The sequence below is a fragment of the Bos grunniens genome, chromosome 26, assembly GCF_055505025.1.
Source record: "Bos grunniens cultivar Pamir isolate PY7600 chromosome 26, Bosgru_T2T1.0, whole genome shotgun sequence".
Lineage (NCBI taxonomy): Eukaryota > Metazoa > Chordata > Mammalia > Artiodactyla > Bovidae > Bos > Bos grunniens.
Window position 1 is genome coordinate 10,382,214 of NC_141190.1, and position 17,550 is coordinate 10,399,763.

The 17,550-nt window shown below is 38.1% G+C and overlaps 1 protein-coding gene across 30 annotated transcripts in view; it reads right to left on the reverse strand.

Annotated features, from left to right (window-relative positions):
- The window catches only part of RNLS (renalase, FAD dependent amine oxidase), a 302,134-nt gene that overhangs the window by 146,943 nt on the left and 137,641 nt on the right, over positions 1-17,550 (reverse strand). The window contains exon 5 of one of the 30 annotated variants that reach the window (XM_086379273.1): positions 1,878-1,985. The exons of the other annotated variants lie outside the window; for them this stretch is intronic. Coding sequence (XP_086235399.1) covers positions 1,984-1,985 — 2 coding nt within the window. The 3' untranslated portion in view covers positions 1,878-1,983. Of the gene's footprint in view, positions 1-1,877; positions 1,986-17,550 lie in introns of those variants that run through there. 30 annotated transcript variants of the gene reach the window in all.

Consider the following 17,550-nt stretch of genomic DNA (forward strand, 5'->3'; position numbering starts at 1 on the left):
GGACATTAAATCTATACATCAATATGGGAAAAGCATCAACTTTTCCAATTAATGAAAAAGATACCTCTTTATTTACTTCAATCTTTATGTCTGTCAGAAATGACTTATAGTTTTCAGTTTATGGGTCTTGCATATCATTTGTCAGATATATCTCAAAGTATTTTCTTTTTTAAAATGCTACTGTATGTGTATTATTTTTTTTTTTTTTAAATTTGATCGCTTGCTGCTGGCATAAATACAATTAATTTTTGCACATGGATCTGTAGTCTGCAGTCTTGCTAATACACTCTCTTATTCGCTTTCTGTTTTTGTAAATTTTATATTTTCTATCTAGATGTTTATGTTATCTGTGAATAAAGGCAGTTTTTACCTTCCTTTCCAACCTTTATACTTCATATTTCTATTTCTTGTCTAATTGCACTGCCTAACCCTGGCTATAATGCTGAATAAAAGTGATGACAACAGTCATTTGGTCTTTTATTATGAAGTAAAAAATTGGCTGTAGGTTTTTCGTAGACACCATTATCAGATTGAGGAAGTTTTCTTCCTATTGCTGATAAGCCAAGAGTTTCTATTAAGAATGAATATTGAATTTTCCAAGCACATTGTTAAAAAATTTTTTTTGCACCTATTGAACTGATCATAGATTTTTTCAGAAGTTTATTAACATGGTGAATTGCATTGATTTTTTGCAAGTTAAACCAACCCTGCATTCATGAGATAATGCCCATTTGGTCATGATCCATTTATTAGAGTTGATTCCCTTTGCTATCATTTTGTTCAGAATTTTTGTTTCTTTGTTCATAGTAATAATGGTCTGTCGTTTTCTTGTAATGTCTTTGAGTGGTTTTGGCACTGGGGTAATAATGCTGGTCTCAGAATAAGTTAGAAACTCCTCTACTTCAGTTTTTTGGAAGAACTACATTGGATTTCTACTTATTTCTTATTGTTTAGTAGAATATCTTCAGTGAAACTGTTTGGGCCTGGGGTTTTCTTTGTGAGAAGGTTTTCAACTATTAATTCAAAAATTTTTAGTAGATCTAGGGTTTTTTTTTTGTTGTTTTTGTTTTTTTTTAATTTATTAATTTTAATTAGAGGCTAATTACTTTATAATATTGTATTGGTTAGATCTAGGTTTATACAGGTTTTCTATTTCTTTTTGAGTGAGCTTTGGTAGTTTGTTTCTTTCAAGAAATTTGTCCATTTCATCTAAGTTGTCACATTTATAGGTATAGCTGTTCATAATATCTCTTTATTATCCTTTTAATATCTGTGGAATCTGTACTGATGTTATCACTCTAATCACTGATATTGGTAATTTGTGTCTTTCCTGTTTTCATGACCAATCTGGCTAAAGATTTACTAATTTTTCTTCATCTTTGCAACGAACCAACTTTGGTTTAATTGATTTCTCACTGTCTTTGTTTCCCATTTCATCTATTTCTACTTTGATTTTTATTATTTCCTTTCTTCTGCTTCTTCAGTCACTAAGTTGTTTCTGACTCTCTTCTGCTAGCACTGGCTTTATTTGCTGTTTGTTTTCTAGCTTCTTAAAGTAGAAGCTGAGGTCACTAATTTTAGTCCTCTGAAGACCTTTATTCTTTACCAACTTACTGCTATAAATTTCCTCCTAAACAGTGTTTTAGTAGTACTTCACACATTCTGATATATTTTCACACTCATTCAGTTGTGTATTGTATTTTCACATTCATACTTTATAATTTCCCTTTTGATTTTTCCCTTGATCCATGAACTATTCAGATTTGTGCTATGTAGTTTTCCAAATATTTGGAGATTTTTCACAAATATTTCTGTTATTGGTTTTAATTTAATTCCACCATAGTAGTCAGAGAACATACTTTGAATTACTTGAATACTTTTAAATTTACTAAAAATATTTTAATGGCTCAGGATGGGGTCTCTTTCAATAAATTTTCCATGTGCTTGTGAAAAGAAAGCATTTTGCTGCTCTTCAGTGGAGTGTTCTGTAAGTTAAGCAGATAAAGTCGATTAATAAGCATTATTCAAGGGTACTATATCACTGATTTCTTAATTTCTTTTTCCATACATTATTGACAAAGGGGCACTGACATCTCTAACAATTACTGTGGGTATCACCATTCCTCCTTGCAGCTCTATCAAGTTTGTTTTCTCCCTATGTATTTAGAAACTCATTAGATACATGTGCATTTAGGACTCTTTTGTCTTTGAGAACTGACTCCTTTATTGTTATGAAATGACCTTCTTTTTCCTGTTAATATTTTTTGCTCTGAAATCTAATGTTAATATAGCCATTCAGCTTGTTTTTTTTTTTTTTTTTGATTAATGTTAGCATAGCATTTAGTTTTGTTCCTTTTTACTTTATATATATATAATATTTGAAGTGTATTACTTTTTGGCAACATATAGTTGTGCCTTGATTTTTTAAATTCAATGTAACAATCTCTGCTTTTAGTTAAGGCATTTAAACCATTTACATTTAATGTCATAATTGACATGGTTTGATTTAGGTCTATCACTTGCTATTTGTTTTTTGTTTTTCCCATTTGTTCTTTGTCCTATTTTCTCTCTTTTCTTTTGGATTAAATGAATTTTTTTTTTATGATTCTTGTTACATTTCTATTGTTGGATTATGGGCTATAACTCTTGGTTTGGTTATTTTAGGAGCTGTAATGCACTTTTTAAAGTCAAAAGTTTTCCATTCAAATACCAAGGAGTATATAAATCTGAACCCCTTTAAAAGGTCTGTGGTTATGTGTTTTGTCTTTTTTTTTTTTTTTTAAGAGGTACTGAAATGAATGGGCTGAAAAGATCAAGCTAAAATGAATGCTTGCAATTCATAATCTTTAAAATGGAGTCAAAATGCCAGAATACACTTTACTGCTTTTAAACCAAGTTCACCATAGCCAGTACAGAGCCAAAGTGAGATTTTGGAACAAGCTGAAAATTCTTCTTTTTAAATAATATGTTGCTCTTAGTGATGCCAGGCTCAATTTCTTGATAAGTTCTGGATATCGGAAATTGTGTTTACCCAGACAAAATATTAATACCTGACACTGAAAATGAACTTAAAAGTTATGTTAATATAATCATCACAGAAATGAAATTGTTATTTCAGTAATATAGGAAAAACACTAGATTCAATTTTATATACCTTTGTAATTTTCTGTTGAACATAGTTGGAGGCAGAACTGAGAAATTCCAGGAGCCCTATGCTGGTCAGTGAATCCTAAGACCCATGTATTTACAAGGTGAATGTCTCCATCTGAGGCATGGAAACCAGTATAGAAAACCCCTGTGGTCTAGACTTGTTCTAAGTATTGCTAAAGAAGCAATTGGTGTGGCAGAAACATGGACATTCAGAGACAGACAACTGCAGTATGAGTTTTCCTTTCATCACCACTTAATCTCTGCTTGTGCTACACAGGATAGATTACTTAATTTCTCAGAATATTTCCTTATTTTAATATCTATGTATCATATTTTAGCTATAATCTAAATAATACTTATTTTACAATGTTTTGGTGAGAATTGAAAGAGGAAACTTTATAACAACTATGATTAATTAAACAATAGCAAATGTAATAGCAAATGTAAAATTTCCACTTTGGCCCTGCCATGTCATTCTTTCTGGAGTAATTAGTAGTTGTCCTCCACTCTTCCCCTGATGCTGGGATAGACTGAAGGCAGAAGGAGAAGAGGGTGACAGAGGATGAGATGGTTGAATGGCATCGCCGAATCAATGGACATGAACTAGTGCAAACTCTGGGAGACAGTGAGGGACAGGGAAGCCTGGAGTGCTGCAGTCTATGGGGTCGTGAAGAGTCGGACACGACTTGGCGACTAAACAACGACAACAAATGTAAAGCATTGTTTCTATTATTTATTTCCTTTTTGTGTATTAGAGCAAAAACAGAAGTATAGCAGTAGGGATGTAATGAAGATAAAATTCCTTCTTAGAATCCAGATATTCATATGGTGTTGCTATTATCAGTTATCATTAAGAACAATAATTAATGAAGGGGTAAGTGAGGACTTAGATCAAACCTCTTTATTCAGCAGGGCAATGGAATTTCTCTTGAGCGATGCCACTCATTGTTGATACGTAATGCTTTCCACTTTCTTACTCTCCCACCCTGAGTACAATGCTCTAGGTGACAGTACCCAAATCAAAACAATGTAATGCAGTGTTTTTCGATGGGGTCATGAAGAGTCAGACATGACTGAGCGACTGAACTGACTGACTGACTGAATGCAGTGTTTATAACTGTTTCATTACAGGCTCATCATTTTTGCTCCAGTTGAAAATGATGGTCTCTTAGAAGTCTCCAGAGCAGTGTGGCTGCTTGAGAAGCTTGTGTTACTTGAAGTGTCTACTAGCACTAATCAGCATGGCCTGCTAGACTCCCCAGTTGATTAGATTCTTCAGTAAACTTCTGATTTGTCAATGTTTTCTCTTTGACAAAGCTAGCTTTCTCTTTCATTTCTAAGCACATTGCAGAACTGCCTTAAAACAAAGATGCAAAACTTCTGGAGCATTGAGACCGTATTGGAAATCTTTTGAAAACCTTAAGGGCTAATTCTTTGATGTATACTTGCATAAAACAGCAATGCATTATTGAACGTAGTCATATCAAAAAAGGTCAGGCATTGCCATTTGCCATTTGTAATCTCCAATAAAGTAAGGGTGTATGTGTGTGTGGGTGTGTATGTGTGTTAACAAGATGACTTTGAACAGGACCAAGGAAATGGAAGTAGTAAGGCTTAGTATAAAGATGCCTAAAAGGTTGAGAATTATGAAAGTTGGGTTTTGCGCCAGGTTCTATTCTGTGAGGTCATGGAGTGCAGGGGCATAAAGTTTTTCTTTGCATCCTGAGCTCCTATTATGTACCAAGTATTATCTGCTGCACGTGTAGAAATATTTTCTACATGCCACTATTAGCTGTGAGTTCCTGGGGTAGTCAACATTTCCGAATCTGACTACTTATCAGTCAACTGGAGACAATAGTCACAAAACCTTACAGGCTATACTGTGAGGGCTAAACCATTGAATGCAATCACATATAAACTGAAAAGCCTATAATGAAAATCAGAGTTCATATTGATTGGGAACACAGGCTCTGGCATCAGAGGACTTGATCAGAATAGATAGGATCTCAGATTTTTGTGCACATTCTTTAAGCTAATTATAGTTTATCTGAAAAATGGAAGTCAATATTGGTTTGAGACGGTAGATAGAATCCAGATTAAAAAAAAAAAAAAGAAGAATCCAGGAATCCCACTGTCTTCTATAAAAAAAAGTCCTATGAAGTGACAGGAGAGGTATTTTTAAAAAGAATGATAAAACCACATAGCATTGGGAAATACGGACTTGTGCTATCAAAAAGCTAGAGATTTTGAAGCATTCCTGAAAGTTAGAAATAGGACATTAAGATAGGAGGAAACTATGCCCCAAGATACGAGTAGGAAAGTACGCTCTGAAGATAAGAACAGGTAAAAAGGTGCACTCTGTGCTTAGAGACATACAAGTAGAAGAGGCATGTCTGTGTGAGTAACTGTGAAACTAAAATCTCATCAGCAGTCTTGTTACTCCCCTACTTCAATTCCTCCATTTGCTGAAATGGTGAGAAAGGGCCCTGGTACCTGGAAGACAGCCACGACCAAGAAGAACCAGAGACTTTGAGGAGGAGCAAGGCACCCCCAAGCCCAGAAAGAGAGGTCCCAGCACACTACAATGAACTTACATTTCTCCTTTTCCCTTTTTTAAGAGTACCTATAATGAGAACCTGTATCTTCTTCCCTCAACCCTCTCGCCCAAAGATTTTCAAACACAAAGTGAAAATACAAATAAGAATCAAATTAGGAAATATTTGGGCTGAAGCAAAAACAACATGAAAAATATGAACAAAGGTCAACAAATAACACCCCTCAAAAGTACATAAGGAAACAATCAATAAAACTAGTAGAATATTTTAATATTTAAATAAAAATAACACTCCAAAAGAGAATCTAGAGGAGAATAGCATCATAAAAATAAGAAGACAGTTATAAAAAATGAAATAGTTAAAGAATGTGGAATTAAAAACTTCCAGAAAACACAAAAAGTGTCTCCATAGGCAGGTGGAAAGCAGAAAGGACACAGCTTCAGGGCAAAAGGAGATGAATAAAAAGGTACAGAGTGGGAAGAGTAAGAGTTACTGCTCTTAGAAGATTAAACAAGAGAAGCCACGTAAGACTGCCTAGTTCAGTGGCTACCGCATAGGAAGGCTACACTCTACAGGAACTTTATTACTCTTATTATAGTCGTTATAATCGAACTACCCAATTCTTAGTTACTAATTTTATCATTGTTATTATATTATCACTAAAATACAGTCTCTGCAAGGTCCTACGTCTAATATTCTAAGAGCTGATGACAATAAGAGGAAGTAGAGGTGGAAAGGAGCCAGGAAATAGGACTCTAGGACCTAGGGGCAGGGTGATGACACTCAGTAGCTAGTTTAGGTGAGGAAAAGTAGGAAGCTAGATGTGAGGACAAGAAGGAAAGGGGAATGGGAACAAAAGAGAACTTCCTGACCTGATGTTTAGGGAGAAGCAACTATGGGGCTGATGTTGCAGATTAATTCTGGGTTCAAAATGTGATGTTACCAGGGGCCCACGATGGTACTGGCGTGGGTTGCCATGCCCTCCTCCAGATGGAGGCCCCACGTTGGTCAGAGGCCACACAGAAGGCCAGCATTAGGCTCATGTCATGGCATCCTATGCCCTGCCCACCAAAGCATCCTATGGATCCTTTGGATCAGAGATAACCTTAGACCAGATGGGTCTCCCAGGATGGTTCTGACTTAGAACAAACATTTTGGGACTATGTACTATAGCAACTCCACAGATTAAGAAGGTTTTACATTTTATTTTCATCAAGATTGACAAAGCTACTCCCAATTTCTTAATCAATTAAAGCTTCTATCACCTAATAAGAGGCTCCCCAGGTGGCTCTAGTGCTAAAGACCCCACCTGCCAATGCAGGAGATGGAAGAGACTTGGGTTCAACCCCTGGGTTGAGAAGATTTCCTGGAGGAGGTCATGGCAACCCACTCCAGTATTCTTGCCTGAAGAGTCCCATGGATAGAGGAGCCTGGAAGGCTACAGTCCATGGGGTCACAAAGAGCTGGACAAGATCACCTAATGTGAATGCTGGCATCAAAGTGATTTTGTTTGCTTGTGAGACATGTTGTCAGGCTATAGACTAATATATGAATTTACGAATCCCTAATGCAGGCAAGCCCCTGAGTGCCTTTTGAGAGTTACTTCTTTAAAACTTTCCTTTAGGCTTCAAGTTGGTCTTTGTACCTCAGAATTCTATCATTTACCCCAATACCTAAATAAATATCTTTATTTTCAAGAGAGATACGCAGGACACCCATTTCTAGACGTCTTAGAAAGAACTCATTTAACTAAACATTATATCTCATTACCACTAAATGTCTAATAGTAAAATCAGTTTGCAGATACCATCTCCATTTCCATACATTATTTATACAAGCGTGAGGTTTGTAATTTCAAGACCAAAAATGTTGATAGAAATTTACCTATTATTGAAATGGCGTAATTTATTGATACAGCACACAAATGATGGAGGTGACGCTCGCAGTTTGGAAGCTGATGTATAATTGACAACACTAAACAACCTCATGAACAAGAGCGAAAACTGCATGATAGGCCCTGCCTGAGAAAATGCTAGCTATAAAACTAATGTATTTGACTTTTATGTTTTCGTAACCAGGCAAACTTTTTTGTGGGCAACTGATAAGACTGTTGGCTTTCAATCTGTGAGCACATAAAAAAGCATCAATTGGCCTGAAGAGACAGGTACAGTCATCTTCTTGCCTACCTGCTTCCCAGTTCTCCAGCAATACCAACCATTCATTAACATTGGCATGCAAAAGGGAAATCTATAAAAGATTGTGTTTAAAGCCTCATAAATGATTGGGCTAATTTTTTTTATCAGCAATATTTCTTAAAACCAGAAAAAATTATGATTTAAAATACTTCATTTTAGAATCAAGATACTATATTATAATAAGAACTGTTGCAATTATTTCATTCATTCAAGGTTTATGTCTTGGGGGGAGTAAATTCAAAATTTACTCAACATACCAGCTTTCAGATCCCAGGATAATAGACAGTGCTGGACACTGTTGGAAGTCTTCCCAATTCTCACTCCCACACTCTACTTTCCAATAAAACTTTGATTCCATTCGACCATCCAGTTTAAGATGTCAGTCCTGTTGGCATCCTAACCAACACCTCCATGGATACACAGTGCTTTAGCCTAAAGCAGTCATTAAAAGCCAAGTTTGCAGGTCTGGTGTTAGATTGGGAGAAGAGATAATCTGTGATTGGTCCTCCTCCAATTAAAGCACCCAGACAGACTTGGATTTCAATTATTTGCAGGGTCTGCCCAGACATGAATATAAAATGTTAATCATAAGTTATTGTTTAAGATGCAAAGAAAGTAAAGCTCCATTCACTTAAATAATAAGGAAATCAATCATCTCATATAATGGGAAGCCCAAAAGGAGAAAAGATTTCATGTTTGGCTAATTCAAAAGCCATACCATGTCCTCCTGGGCTAAATTCCTCTTATCCCTCTCCCCTATAATCTTTGGTATTGTCTTGTTCCTGAGGCTGGTTCCTCTCCTCCTCATTGGATATCTGCTGCTAGCAATGAGAACTCTGTACTTCATTATTCATGTCCAGCATGAGAAAGAAAACCCCTGCCCCAACTATGCAATGAAAATCCTTCCCCGTGTTCCAAATCTAGATCACATAACCAACTAACTAGATTTACTATAGTCATTACAATAGAGTCTGATCCTGCCTAGCTTAGAAATTTAAGACTGTCTCCAGACCCTGGGAACTATTTAGCTTCCCTTCAGTCTCCTGGGCTGCTTGAGGGAGGGGTGGATACCTGAATAGATTCAGATTCTGTTTGGAAGAAGGACGGAGGTATGGATGCTTGGGAGGGAATCATCAGCATACACGATCCAAGGAAGACAGTTCTTCAAATTGTAAATTGGCAGAAATAACCTCTTTTATGGGATTTTGAGTTAAGAGAAAGAATATCACTATTTCTTTTTGTAAATAATGATGTGGTATTGGCAACATCCACTGGATCATCGAAAAAGCAAGAGAGTTCCAGAAAAACATCTATTTCTGCTTTATTGATATGCCAAAGCCTTTGACTGTGTGGATCACAATAAACTGTGGAGAATTCTGAAAGAGATGGGAATACCAGACCACCTGATCTGCCTCTTGAGAAACCTATATGCAGGTCAGGAAGCAACAGTTAGAACTGGACATGGAACAACAGACTGGTTCCAAATCGGGAAAGGAGTACGTCAAGGCTGTATATTGTCACCCTACTTATTTAACTTACATGCAGAGTACATCATGAGAAATTCTGAGCTGGATAAAGCACAGGCTGGAATCAAGATTGCCGGGAGAAATATCAATAACCTCAGATATGCAGATGACACCACCCTTATGGCAGAAAGTGAAGAGGAACTAAAGAGCCTCTTGATGAAGGTGAAAGTGGAGAGTAAAAAAGTTGGCTTCAAGCTCAACATTCAGAAAACGAAGATCATGGCATCTGGTCCCATCACTTCATGGGAAATAGATGGGGAAACAGTGTCAGACTTTATTTTGGGGGCTCCAAAATCACTGCAGATGGTTACTGCAGCCATGAAATTAAAAGACGCTTACTCCTTGGAAGGACAGTTATGACCGACCTAGGTAGCATATTCAAAAGCAGAGACATTACTTTGTCAACAAAGGTCCATCTAGTCAAGGCTATGGTTTTTCCAGTGGTCATGTATGGATGTGAGAATTGGACTGTGAAGAAAGCTGAGCACTGAAGAATTGATGCTTTTGAACTGTGGTGTTGGAGAAGACTCTTGAGAGTCCCTTGGACCGCAAGGAGATCCAATCAGTCCATTTTAAAGGAGACCAACCCTGGGTGTTCTTTGGAAGGAATGATGCTAAAGCTGAAACTCCAGTACTTTGGCCACCTCATGCGAAGAGTTGACTCATTGGAAAAGACTCTGATGCTGGGAGGGATTGGGGGCAAGAGGAAAAGGGGACGACAGAAGATGAGATGTCTGGATGGCATCACTGACTCGGAAGTGAGTTTGAGTGAACTCCGGGAGATAGTGATGGACAGGGAGGCCTGGTGTGCTGCGATTCATGGGGTCACAGAGAGTCAGACACGACTGAGAGACTGAACTGAACTGAACTGATAGATAAATATAAATATTTCAGTATTATCTTTTCACTGGATCATATGAGTTATATCATGATGATTTCTGAATTGACAAAGCAAAGAAAAATTTCTTCTTTTTCATGTTTAGTAATGTACTTTTGGGAAGCTATGGCAATTTATAAATCCTCAGATTGAGCGATTTCTTTCTCAGAAGATTTACTGGAATTTTCCCTTTCAAGTCTTCCAAATTCCTATCTATGAAGCACTTACATAGCACAAGCTCTTCCTTCCCACCTACTTATATAAAAGTTGATGGCGATTCACTGAAATGCTGCTATGCTGATCACAGTGATTAAGGAAGGAGTGGAGTGCTGGGAAGTGGGCATTTTTTCAAGATTAAAAAAAAAAATTGATACAGAAAGGCAAATTGCTTACAGGTCTCAAAAATCTCCCAGCCTAACTACAGCATTTCGTGCCATGCTCTCTGTACACAGAAGGCAAAGAAATGCTAACTCTGGGATGCCTGGCACTCCATGATTTGGGATATTTGAAATTAATTCTATTCCCACTGGCAAGCATAGGTGTGCTCTGTCCAGCCACAGTCTGCTTGGTGAGGGCTGTATTTTCTCACTGTATGTGAAGTATTTGGGGGTGGGGGTGTATATGTTTCATGAAGAAGAAATCATTTTCTAAGTATCATAAATATAATCAAACAACATCTAAGATGGGCTAGGGATACAACAGCTGTAGTCAAATGTTACTGTGTTTCAGTTCAGTTCAGTTCAGTCCAGTCTTCAGTCGTGTCCGACTCTTTGCGACCCCATAGACTGCAGCAAGCCAGGCCTCCCTTGTCCATCACCAACTCCTGGAGTTTACTCAAACTCATGTCCATTGAGTCAGTGATGTCATCCAACGATCTCATCCTCTGTTGTCCCCTTTTCCTCCCGCCCTCAATCTTACCCAGCATTAGGGTCTTTTCAAATGAGTCAGCTCTTCGCATGAGGTGGCCAAAGTATTGCAGTTTCAGCTTCAACATCAGTCCTTCCAATGAACATCCAGGACTGATCTCCTTTAGGATGGACTGGTTGGATCTCCTTGTAGTTCAAGGGACTCTCAAGAGTCTTCTCCAACACCACAGTTCAAAAGCATCAATTCTTCAGCACTCAGCCTTCTTCACAGTCCAACTCTCACATCCATACATGACCACTGGAAAAACCATAGCCTTGACTAGATGGACCTTTGTTGACAAGTACTGTCTCTACTTTTTCATATGCTGTCTAGGTTGGTCATAACTTTCCTTCCAAGGAGCAAGCGTCTTTTAATTTCATTGCTGCAATCACCATCTGCAGTGATTTTGGAGGCCAAAAAAATAAAGTCAGCCACTGTTTCCACTGTTTCCCCATCTATTTCCCATGAAGTGATGGGACCAGATGCCATGATCTTCGTTTTCTGAATGTTGAGCTTTAAGCCAACTTTTTCACTGTCCTCTTTCACTTTCATCAAGAGGCTCTTTAGTTCCTCTTCACTTTCTGCCATAAGGGTGGTGTCATCAGCATATCTGAGGTTATTGATATTTCTCCCGGCAATCTTGATTCCAGCTTGTGCTTCTGCCAGCCCAGCGTTTGTCATGATGTACTCTGCATATAAGTTAAATAAGTAGGATGACAAAATACAGCCTTGACGTACTCCTTTTCCTATTTGGAACCAGTCTGTTGTTCCATGTCCAGTTCTAACTGTTGCTTCCTGACCTGCATATAGGTTTCTCAAGAGGCAGGTCAGGTGGTCTGGTATTCCCATCTCTTTCAGAATTTTCCACAGTTTATTGTGATCCACACAGTCAAAGGCTTTGGCATATCAATAAAGCAGAAATAGATGTTTTCCTGGAACTCTTTTGCTTTTTCAATAATCCAACAGATGTTGGCAATTTGATCTCTGGTTCCTCTGCCTTTGCTAAAACCAGCTTGAACATCTGGAAGTTCACGGTTCACGTACTGCTGAAGCCTGGCTTGGAGAATTTTGAGCATTACTTTACTAGCGTGTGAGATGAGCGTAATTGTGCGGTAGTTTGAGCATTCTTTGGCACTGCCTTTCTTTGGGATTGGAATGAAGGCTGACCTTTTCCAGTCTTGTGGCCACTGCTGCATTTTCCACATTTGCTGGCATGTTGAGTGCAGCACTTTCCTCTTGCTGTGTTTTCTCCATGACTAATAAACAGGGAAGGGAAATAGGAAACCTTGACAGGTCTTAATGGGGCTCCTAAGGAGGACAGCTCCTGGCTATGATGCTCTCACTGTGCAGCCAGCTCGAGCTTCTTGTCTTCAGGGAGGAAAACAGCCCCTTTGAGGCAGAGGCGGCAGGGTTACTCTCTCCCACGGTGATACCCTCACAAAAGCTTCTCTGCCACAGGAATGACAAGCTCACACAATATGATGAGAAACTGGAACATTTCCTTAGAAGTTGGAAACTGTTCAGAAGCCCTTCTGCAGAGACGGGGATCCTCCTGGGTCCTCGGTTGTATGGTTTACGAAACTGAGGAGGGGATATCATTCTTTTAACATGGAACTTAATACAGTTTTATTTGGGATTTTGTTGTTTAGTTGTTTTTTCAAAAGACATCCAGAGAAAACACACAGTTTAATGCTTCAGGACATTTCTCTCTTAAGTACTTTTTGCATATATTATCTAAAAACACTTCATTTAGGAAGGGGGGCTATATATATGCCTTACTAAAATGAGCTTCCCTGATAAATCATAGTTGGATATTTACTTGATCAAAACTTGGTCTTAATGCCTCAAAATCTGGTTTTAAATGAAAAAAAGTCCCATCCCCCTCTTTGATATATCACCTTGACTTCTCTTTCTTGTTAATCTTCTAGAAAAATCAGAACCTACTACCTGTTCTTTCCTAAGCCACAGAATTCTGTGTTCATATTTTCCACTCACTTCTTCATTACTTTTCTATCCTTAATTTACATGAGCTACATCCTAAGCAGCTGCTGACTAAGCCCTCCTTCTTATCTGTCTCAGCTCCTGGATTCTGAGCCCCGTCTCCCCTGGCTGTCCTCTCCTCCTCTAGTTCCTTGTTACTGGTCTCTGAAGGTTCCTTTTCTTTGGCTTACATCATGTTCCACAGGATGTCTTCTTGGCTTTCACATTCCTCCTGATCCATCGTCTTTGCCCACACTTATGCCTTTAACAATCACATCAACACCTCCAGCTGCAGCACTTGTTTGAGTCACAGATTCTAATGCGAAGCTCACTACCAGATACCTTTACTTCATGCCCCCTGGGTATGTCAAATTTAAGACAGCCAAATCTGAACTTGGTATTCCCCCTCAAATTTGTTTTTCCCTGCTTCGGAGACTAAAATGACTGTCTTCATAATCACTCAATGACTAGAAACTTCAGCATCACCTTCCCTTTTCTCAATTCCCACATCCATGGACTAAAGATTAGATCCGCCGCATATCTTCCTTATATTCCCCTCTGTATTTCGTCACCTGTACTCAGTTCTTATCACTCATCTAAATTTTGCAGTAATCTTCTAACTTTTGTCCTTTCTAATTGAGATCCACCTAAAAATGTAATTCATTTTCTACTTTTTTGACATGGTGGCCTGCAAACTTTCTAAAATCCTTTTAAAAGATTTTCTAAAATTCCTTAAATTCTTTTATTTCTTTATAGAAATAATTTTCTTCATAGTTTTCAAAATTAAGTTCTTTATAATTCTTTACAGTTTCCGAAGTTAAGTTCAAATTCCTATTAAACATGAAAAGATCTTTCTCGAACTATTTATTAAGTACTAATCTCTTCTTTCCATAGCCTTCTCTGATCACCAAAGACTCTTCACTTTTTCTGGACACAATTAAATAGTTATAATTCCCAGCTCTGCTCCCATTTATTCATACATGCAGATCTCTGTGGATGGAATAAAACTTTCCTTGACATGTTGAACTCATCAAACTTTGAAAACTCAGCTCCAGTGTCACCTTCCCTAGGAAACTGTTTTGGACTCCTCATTCTGATTTATATTCTTCTCCTCTGAGTTATCTTGGTTTACTTTCCACTTTCCTTTTTATTACCTAACAGTGATTTTTACTAACTCATGAACTCATGAAGGATAAGGACTGCCATTCACTTTCTTTGTCAATAGCTCTTGGTATTCAATATATGTTTGCTTAATGAATGAATGAATAAACAATCCCAGGTGCACGGAGGAATACAAAAGACTTATCTGACTTATTCTCTGCCCCAAATAATTAAAATACTTAATACCAGAGTCAAGAAATTAGGAGACAACTTAAAAATGGAAGGGCATATAATTAAATACGGGAAATTGGTACGGGCTACTTATGTAGCAAAGTAATATTATGAAATCCAGCATGTTTTTCCTTTTCTTACTTAATTTAAAAAAACAAACTTTTGGTTTTTCTAACATTAAAATAAAGAAAGCTGAAGCTTTTTGCTTTAGGGAAGGGAGGACACAAAAGCAACATCAAGAACAAAAAGTCCAATTCTTGGCTTTGAGTTCCAAAATAGGTCCTTGAAATTCATGGCAGAGTCAACAGTTTTGAAAGCCAAACAGTGTTGATTCACAAGAGCCATTCCTTTTGAGAAGAAAAAAAATATATTTGTAAGTTGCAGTAGAGTCTGGGAAACTTGAAATGTATATGCTATATGAAGAATATTAGAATAAGGGAAAGCTACATACTTGATGCAAAGAACGGAGAGAAGAAATCAACACCTTTCTTGGGATAAAGGGTAGAGCTCAGAGAAGGAAAAGCAGAAGAGAGAAAAGAAGCCAGACAAGAGCATGGAATGCCTGTTCTCTGTCTCCCATCTAAGGTGAACTCTTTCAGAATTAGATGACAGAAAATAAGTTGTTTAGCCTGGGAAGACTGTGCGTACCAGAATACTCCCACCCCATCATGCCATCTGAGAGTAAGTGTCCATGAAGATGGATCTGGGGGCAGGTTTAAGGATTTGGATTTCCCCAGCAAGAGGTAGGAGTGCAGCTGAAAGATTTCAGAGTCCTTTGTGGAAGGTGCACTAGTACTGACAGGGCTATCAGACTAGAAGTCATACAAAGACCATGAATATCAGAGGAAGCCAACCTACATTAGCACACACCAAAGGAAACTGCCCAAGTTCAGCGAGGAAAGAGGAGGCCTGCAGACCAGTACCCTCCTTGGAATTCAGATCATCCATCACCCAAGAGAAAGAGAAGAAATGAACAGAAGGGAATCTTGAATTAGTAACAGTATTCACTGTTAATCAGCATTTAAGAGTCATTAGAGCAAATATTCTTTCCTAGTTCTTTCTCTAAATCTCCTTGTTTGACTTAGGTTTCCTTGTTTAGTGTTTCCCATATATTCTCTTGAATATCACCACTCTGTTTACATGGCTGTCTCTGCTACCAGTTTGTTTCTTAAAGGCAGAGACTCTTATCTTTGTATCCCCACTACTTATTATCACACAATGATTTGTCAATAAATATTTGTGAAATTAAAAAAAAAAGAAAGAATATATTGATCTGGCATATGCATAGTGGTCTAAATTAGTGATACAGATTTCATGGTGACATATAGACAGAAGTAGAAACTATGGGAATGAAACTTCTGATGGATTAGTCATAGAGTAAGAAGAAAAGATCGGAGAAGGCAATGGCAACCCACTCCAGTACTCTTGCCTGGAAAATCCCATGGGCAGAGGAGCCTGGTAGGCTGCAGTCCATGGGGTCGCAAAGAGTCAGACACGACTAAGCAACTTCACTTTCATTTTTCACTTTCATGCACTGGAGAAGGAAATGGCAACCCACTCCAGTGTTCTTGCCTGGATAATCCCAGGGATCGGGGAGCCTGGTGGGCTGCTGTCTATGGGGCTGCACAGAGTCAGACATGACTGAAGCAACTTAGCAGCAGCAGCAGCAGCAGCAAGAAGAAAAGATGGTTTATTTCAGAACCACGAGGAAACACCAACTCTTAAGGGATAATGGTTGGTAGAGAAAAGGATATCAAGGAAGGGTATTATCCTGGAAGCCCAAGTAGAGAAAAATCCAAGAAGGGAGTATTCAACAGAGCAAAATAACAATTGGAAATCAATTAAAATAAAGGCAAAGAAATAGCTATTGGATTTGATAATTAGGAGGCCATCAGTGACTTTGTCCAGTGATATTTTGGTGGCATCATGGGAGGAAATATATTCAGAGTCAATTTTGGGCATGCATGCTAAGTTGCTTTAGTTGTGTCCAACTCTTTGCTACCCTATTGACTGCAGCCCATCTGGCTTCTCTGTCCATGGTATTCTCCAGGCAAGAATACTGGAGTGGGTTGCTGTGCCCTTCTCCAGGAGATTTTCCTGACCCAGGGATCGAACCCGAGTCTCTCATGTCTCCTGCATTGGCAGGTGGGTTCTTTACTACTAGCTCCATCTTTTCCTATAAGTGGTTGCTCCACTTACATCTGGGAAATACGCAGCATCAACTTCAGCTTCCTGTTGAAGACATTCTCTAATTCCCCCTTCAGCAGGGGACTTTGTTCTTTAGGAGTCTATTGAGGTTTCACTAATAATGCTTTTATATCTACATGGCTCTCTGACTCTGTTTTCAATGGTTAGAATTTAGAGAGGTCAGATATATGATTATAACCTTCAAACCTCCCACAAGGTCAGCTCCTTACTGAAAGTTATAAAGCCTAACTCAGAACTACTCAGAGCTCAAATAAACAGAGGTGGTTAAGTCACTCAAGGGAAACATAATAAAGTCAATTACAACTCAATATGAGTAGGTTTATCAGATTTCTTTCCCCTGTGACCAAATAAGCAAGAAGTAGAACTTGTTCCAAAGTGTGGGGATAAAGGTGGGGGTGTACCCGGAGATTGATGGAGAACATGGAAACCAGAAATGTGGATGACCTGTGCCTGTTCCCCTGAGAGTTAGTTAATTAAGTCTGGACATAGTTCTTGCATTTGAACTATTTTATCTATACAAATACAATTCAGCAAATATTTATTTAGTACTGTTATCTGTCAGGCACTATTTTAGGAACTGAGAAAAAAAAAAGATTGAGAAAATTAAAAAAAAAATCATACAAGTAAAGGCATAGCTTCTGTCCTCAAGTTCACAGACTAGTAGCTGGGAACACATACAAAATTACCATATGATTTCAAAGGATAAGAGTGGTATGTGCAAAGTGAGATAGAGACACAGAGAGAGCACTGCCCTTAGCCTGGGCAAGTACCACTAGAAAAGTACCACCAGGAATGCAGCAGGTTGATTAGAACAGAGTGCA